General features: G+C 39.5%; 1 protein-coding gene across 1 annotated transcript; it reads left to right on the top strand.

The window, feature by feature from the left end:
• The first annotated feature begins 3,609 nt into the window (after positions 1-3,609).
• On the top strand, positions 3,610-4,896 carry LOC139418182 (butyrophilin subfamily 2 member A1-like). The gene is made up of 3 exons (XM_071167442.1): positions 3,610-3,842; positions 4,044-4,394; positions 4,533-4,896. The coding sequence occupies exons 1-3, from the start codon at positions 3,755-3,757 to the stop codon at positions 4,820-4,822; spliced, it is 729 nt and encodes a 242-aa protein (XP_071023543.1). The 5' UTR covers positions 3,610-3,754; the 3' UTR covers positions 4,823-4,896.
• Positions 4,897-7,151: the final 2,255 nt, after the last annotated feature.

Raw genomic sequence — 7,151 nt, 5'->3', positions numbered from 1 at the left:
TTGAACTTTGCAACCTTTTGCCACATTTCAGGCTTCAAACATAAAGATATAAAACTGTATTTTTTTGTGAAGAATCAACAACAAGTGGGACACAATCATGAAGTGGAACGACATTTATTGGATATTTCAAACTTTTTTAACAAATCAAAAACTGAAAAATTGGGCGTGCAAAATTATTCAGCCCCCTTAAGTTAATACTTTGTAGCGCCACCTTTTGCTGTGATTACAGCTGTAAGTCGCTTGGGGTATGTCTCTATCAGTTTTGCACATCGAGAGACTGAATTTTTTTCCCATTCCTCCTTGCAAAACAGCTCGAGCTCAGTGAGGTTGGATGGAGAGCATTTGTGAACAGCAGTTTTCAGTTCTTTCCACAGATTCTCGATTGGATTCAGGTCTGGACTTTGACTTGGCCATTCTAACACCTGGATATGTTTATTTTTGAACCATTCCATTGTAGATTTTGCTTTATGTTTTGGATCATTGTCTTGTTGGAAGACAAATCTCCGTCCCAGTCTCAGGTCTTTTGCAGACTCCATCAGGTTTTCTTCCAGAATGGTCCTGTATTTGGCTCCATCCATCTTCCCATCAATTTTAACCATCTTCCCTGTCCCTGCTGAAGAAAAGCAGGCCCAAACCATGATGCTGCCACCACCATGTTTGACAGTGGGGATGGTGTGTTCAGCTGTGTTGCTTTTACGCCAAACATAACGTTTTGCATTGTTGCCAAAAAGTTCAATTTTGGTTTCATCTGACCAGAGCACCTTCTTCCACATGTTTGGTGTGTCTCCCAGGTGGCTTGTGGCAAACTTTAAACGACACTTTTTATGGATATCTTTAAGAAATGGCTTTCTTCTTGCCACTCTTCCATAAAGGCCAGATTTGTGCAATATACGACTGATTGTTGTCCTATGGACAGAGTCTCCCACCTCAGCTGTAGATCTCTGCAGTTCATCCAGAGTGATCATGGGCCTCTTGGCTGCATCTCTGATCAGTCTTCTCCTTGTATGAGCTGAAAGTTTAGAGGGACGGCCAGGTCTTGGTAGATTTGCAGTGGTCTGATACTCCTTCCATTTCAATATTATCGCTTGCACAGTGCTCCTTGGGATGTTTAAAGCTTGGGAAATCTTTTTGTATCCAAATCCGGCTTTAAACTTCTTCACAACAGTATCTCGGACCTGCCTGGTGTGTTCCTTGTTCTTCATGATGCTCTCTGCGCTTTTAACGGACCTCCGAGACTATCACAGTGCAGGTGCATTTATACGGAGACTTGATTACACACAGGTGGATTGTATTTATCATCATTAGTCATTTAGGTCAACATTGGATCATTCAGAGATCCTCACTGAACTTCTGGAGAGAGTTTGCTGCCCTGAAAGGAAAGGGGCTGAATAATTTTGCACGCCCAATTTTTCAGTTTTTTATTTGTTAAAAAAGTTTGAAATATCCAATAAATGTCGTTCCACTTCATGATTGTGTCCCACTTGTTGTTGATTCTTCACCAAAAAATACAGTTTTATATCTTTATGTTTGAAGCCTGAAATGTGGCAAAAGGTCGCAAAGTTCAAGTGGGCCGAATACTTTCGCAAGGCACTGTATCTGTCAACACAGTCATACACATGATGTATCATCCTGTAATATGATTCTGGCCCGCGATGGCAAAAATATGTTCTAATGTGGCCCTCCATGGAAAATAATTGCCCAGGCCTGTTCTAGAGTCATCCCAGACAGTTCTTGGACCTTGCTCATGCACAGATTAATTTACGACCCTGCGACACCAGGGCAGATCTGATAAGATCTCAGCCTGGCAGATTCTCACACAAGGCTGTAGAGAGAGGATGACATAAATCTTGACACTTTGTCAATCCAAGTAATTAATTTATATCTTTCTCCAGGTGAAGGTGAATGAGAGGTGAATGTTTATGTACATATTGATGCTGTGTTTATAGCCTTGTTATACGTTTAATGCCATTTGCCATTTATTCATGTTCATACATGTTTATACAACAGGTGTGTCTAATCCTGAATGCTGATTGGTTAAAATTGCATTCCAGCTGGTGTCTATTCCACATGATGCCACCAGCTAAATATATGATAGATAGATAGATACAGAACAAACAGACTGAACGACTGGGTTGAGTACATTGATACAGAACAAAAAGACTGATTGAATGTGTCGAGTTTACCAAAATCAGATGACCAAAATCAGATGACCAAAATCATATAAACATTCTCAAATGGAAACAGCTGTGTCTGTGTGTGGTGGTGACTTTCAAGAGTATAGTGATGGACCTGAACATCATGTTCTAACTGGTCAGCACTACAGAGGACAGAACCAAACCAATCAGTTATAAGTATATACAGTAGCGAGCGGGTGAGGGCATTCACAGCAGACCTCTCAGACGGGTGAGGCTATACCAGCCAACAGTTTTTACATGGTCCTTCTAGCCATATTCAGTGACCAATAGTTTTTTACATAGTCCTTCTAGCCATACTTAGTGACCAATAGTTTTTACATGGTCCTTCTAGCCATACTTAGTGACCAATAGTTTTTACATGGTCCTTCTAGCCATATTTAGTGACCAATAGTTTTTTACATAGTCCTTCTAGCCATACTTAGTGACCAATAGTTTTTTACATAGTCCTTCTAGCCATACTTAGTGACCAATAGTTTTTTACATAGTCCTTCTAGCCATACTTAGTGACCAATAGTTTTTACATGGTCCTTCTAGCCATACTTAGTGACCAATAGTTTTTACATAGTCCTTCTAGCCATATTTAGTGACCAATAGTTTTTTACATAGTCCTTCTAGCCATACTTAGTGACCAATAGGTTTTACATGGTCATTCTAGCCATACTTAGTGACCAATAGTTTTTACATAGTCCTTCTAGCCATACTTAGTGACCAATAGTTTTTTACATAGTCCTTCTAGCCATACTTAGTGACCAATAGTTTTGTACATGGTCATTCTAGCCTTATTTAGTGACCAATAGTTTTTACATGGTCCTTCTAGCCATACTTAGTGACCAATAGTTTTTACATAGTCCTTCTAGCCATACTTAGTGACCAATAGTTTTTACATGGTCCTTCTAGCCATACTTAGTGACCAATAGTTTTTACATGGTCATTCTAGCCATACTTAGTGACCAATAGTTTTTACATGGTCCTTCTAGCCATACTTAGTGACCAATAGTTTTTACATAGTCCTTCTAGCCATACTTAGTGACCAATAGTTTTTACATGGTCATTCTAGCCATACTTAGTGACCAATAGTTTTTACATGGTCATTCTAGCCATACTTAGTGACCAATAGTTTTTACATGGTCATTCTAGCCATACTTAGTGACCAATAGTTTTTACATGGTCCGTAATTTCTCTGGATTTAGAGACCAATAGTTTTTACACTATCAATAATCAGTAAGCCTATAGTGTAATCTATTGACTTTAGCTGAAAGGGGCCATAGTAAGATACTGAAGGTCTATTGGTTTTATCTGAAAGGAGCCATAGTAAGATACTGAAGGTCTACTGGTTTTATCTGAAAGGAGCCATAACAAGATACTGAAGGTCTAATGGTTTTATCTGAAAGGAGCCACAGTAAGATACTGAAGGTCTATTGACTTTATCTGAAAGGAGCCACAGTAAGATACTGAAGGTCTATTGGTTTTATCTGAAAGGAGCCATAGTAAGATACTGAAGGTCTACTGGTTGATATCTGGTTCTGATCTTTATAATTGATGTTTATTTGTTAGATCAAATGTCTCGTTCAGGAACAATGGAGACTGGACCAGACAGTCTGTTTGTGACTCTCCTGTTTCTCCTCCACAGTTCACTCTCTGAGTCAGGTAACTACAGTGTTAATTCCCTCTGTGTGTGTTTGGTGTCTCATGCAACAGCAAATGCTCCACATTTGTGTCTGTGCATTATTGCATAGATTTTTAGATGTTTTGAATAAGACGTTTCTCTCAATTACATTTGACTGTCTGTTTGTCTTTAGTGGTGGGTAATGTACTAAATACTCCTTCATTTCTGTCTGTTCTTTTCAGAGAGGTTTGAGGTTCTTGGTCCAACTGATCCCATTGTTGCTGTAGCTGGTGATGACATCATTCTGCCCTGTCACCTCAAACCCAACATCAGCGCTGAGGACATGACAGTGGACTGGCTGAACCTGGACTTCAAAGATGGTCGGGTCTTTCGTTACCAAAACAGAAAAATTATACGAGAGGATCAGATTCTCTCCTACAAAGAAAGAACTTCACTGTTTCAAGAGGAACTGTGGAGGGGCAACACCTCTTTAAAACTTACCAGGGTACAAGGCACTGATGAGGGACATTACAAATGTTTTATTAAGGCAAAGAGCTGGTATGATGATTTCACTATTCAAGTCCTCGTTGAAGGTGAGACTTACTTTCATGTTAATGTAATAATCTAACTGTACAATGACTTCACCTCTTTCCTTCATATTACTGGATACAGTATGTGTCTATTTGTTCACAGCCTGTCACCAGTTAACATCAGTCTCTGTGTGTCTGTAGCTGTAGGATCCAAGCCAGTGGTGTCCATTGAGGGACACAGAGAGGGAGGGATGGGTCTGCTGTGTGAATCAGAAGGCTGGCACCCTGGGCCTGAGCTGGTGTGGCTGAACAGTAAAGGAGTCCATCTCTCTGCTGATCCTCCTGAGATACATAGAAGTTTCAAGGGATTCTACAGAGTCAAACAACATGTCATTGTCCAGGAGACTGACACCAACCGCTTTACCTGCAGAGTCCAACAGAGCCGGATCAATGAGAAGATGGAGACAGAGATTCACCTCCCTAGTGAGTAACAACATAATATTATTTAGACATGAAACACTGGAGATATTGATGTGTTAATGTCCAGTATGTGTTTTAACCCAAGGCTTTGAGACGACAATACAAAAGGATAGTATTTATTATGATACACTCCACTGCTGTGTGGTAGTATTAGTACCAAACCCTGTTGTTGATGTGTAATGATGTGTGTGGTAGTATTAGTACCAAACCCTGTTGTTGATGTGTGGTAGTATTAGTACCAAACCCTGTTGTTGATGTGTGGTAGTATTAGTACCAAACCCTGTTGTTGATGTGTGGTAGTATTAGTACCAAACCCTGTTGTTGATGTGTAATGATGTGTGGTAGTATTAGTACCAAACCCTGTTGTTGATGTGTAATGATGTGTGTGGTAGTATTAGTACCAAACCCTGTTGTTGATGTGTGGTAGTATTAGTACCAAACCCTGTTGTTGATGTGTGGTAGTATTAGTACCAAACCCTGTTGTTGATGTGTGGTAGTATTAGTACCAAACCCTGTTGTTGATGTGTAATGATGTGTGGTAGTATTAGTACCAAACCCTGTTGTTGATGTGTAATGATGTGTGTGGTAGTATTAGTACCAAACCATGTTGTTGATGTGTGGTAGTATTAGTACCAAACCCTGTTGTTGATGTGTGGTAGTATTAGTACCAAACCCTGTTGTTGATGTGTGGTAGTATTAGTACCAAACCCTGTTGTAGATGTGTAATGATGTGTGGTAGTATTAGTACCAAACCCTGTTGTTGATGTGTAATGATGTGTGGTAGTATTAGTACCAAACCTTGTTGTTGATGTGTAATGATGTGTGTGGTAGTATTAGTACCAAACCCTGTTGTTGATGTGTGGTAGTATTAGTACCAAACCCTGTTGTTGATGTGTGGTAGTATTAGTACCAAACCCTGTTGTTGATGTGTAATGATGTGTGGTAGTATTAGTACCAAACCCTGTTGTTGATGTGTAATGATGTGTGGTAGTATTATTACCAAACCCTGTTGTTGATGTGTAATGATGTGTGGTAGTATTAGTACCAAACCCTGTTGTTGATGTGTAATGATGTGTGGTAGTATTATTACCAAACCCTGTTGTTGATGTGTGGTAGTATTAGTACCAAACCCTGTTGTTGATGTGTGGTAGTATTAGTACCAAACCCTGTTGTTGATGTGTAATGATGTGTGTGGTAGTATTAGTACCAAGCCCTGTTGTTGATGTGTAATGATGTGTGGTAGTATTAGTACCAAACCCTGTTGTTGATGTGTAATGATGTGTGGTAGTATTAGTACCAAACCCTGTTGTTGATGTGTAATGATGTGTGGTAGTATTAGTACCAAACCCTGTTGTTGATGTGTGGTAGTATTAGTACCAAACCCTGTTGTTGATGTGTGTGGTAGTATTAGTACCAAACCCTGTTGTTGATGTGTAATGATGTGTGGTAGTATTAGTACCAAACCCTGTTGTTGATGTGTAATGATGTGTGGTAGTATTAGTACCAAACCCTGTTGTTGATGTGTAATGATGTGTGGTAGTATTAGTACCAAACCCTGTTGTTGATGTGTAATGATGTGTGGTAGTATTAGTACCAAACCCTGTTGTTGATGTGTGGTAGTATTAGTACCAAACCCTGTTGTTGATGTGTAATGATGTGTGGTAGTATTAGTACCAAACCCTGTTGTTGATGTGTGGTAGTATTAGTACCAAACCCTGTTGTTGATGTGTGGTAGTATTAGTACCAAACCCTGTTGTTGATGTGTGGTAGTATTAGTACCAAACCCTGTTGTTGATGTGTAATGATGTGTGGTAGTATTATTACCAAACCCTGTTGTTGATGTGTGGTAGTATTAGTACCAAACCCTGTTGTTGATGTGTGGTAGTATTAGTACCAAACCCTGTTGTTGATGTGTAATGATGTGTGGTAGTATTAGTACCCAACCCTGTTGTTGATGTGTAATGATGTGTGGTAGTATTAGTACCAAACCCTGTTGTTGATGTGTAATGATGTGTGGTAGTATTAGTACCAAACCCTGTTGTTGATGTGTAATGATGTGTGTGGTAGTATTAGTACCAAACCCTGTTGTTGATGTGTAATGATGTGTGGTAGTATTACTACCCAACCCTGTTGTTGATGTGTGGTAGTATTAGTACCAAACCCTGTTGTTGATGTGTAATGATGTGTGGTAGTATTAGTACCAAACCCTGTTGTTGATGTGTAATGATGTGTGGTAGTATTAGTACCCAACCCTGTTGTTGATGTGTAATGATGTGTGGTAGTATTAGTACCAAACCCTGTTGTTGATGTGTAATGATGTGTGGTAGTATTAGTACCAAA

This window comes from Oncorhynchus clarkii, chromosome 1 (genome assembly GCF_045791955.1).
Source record: "Oncorhynchus clarkii lewisi isolate Uvic-CL-2024 chromosome 1, UVic_Ocla_1.0, whole genome shotgun sequence".
NCBI lineage: Eukaryota > Metazoa > Chordata > Actinopteri > Salmoniformes > Salmonidae > Oncorhynchus > Oncorhynchus clarkii.
The sequence above is the reverse complement of the archived record's forward strand: the minus strand, read 5'-3'. Positions and strand labels throughout refer to the sequence as shown.

Coding starts and splice junctions, on each gene's coding strand:
- LOC139418182 (XM_071167442.1), top strand. CDS start 3,755: ATGTCTCGTTCAGGAACAATGGAGACTGGACCAGACAGTCTGTTTGTG. Junction 3,843..4,043: donor CAGTTCACTCTCTGAGTCAG/GTAACTACAGTG, acceptor TGTTCTTTTCAG/AGAGGTTTGAGGTTCTTGGT. Junction 4,395..4,532: donor TATTCAAGTCCTCGTTGAAG/GTGAGACTTACT, acceptor GTGTGTCTGTAG/CTGTAGGATCCAAGCCAGTG.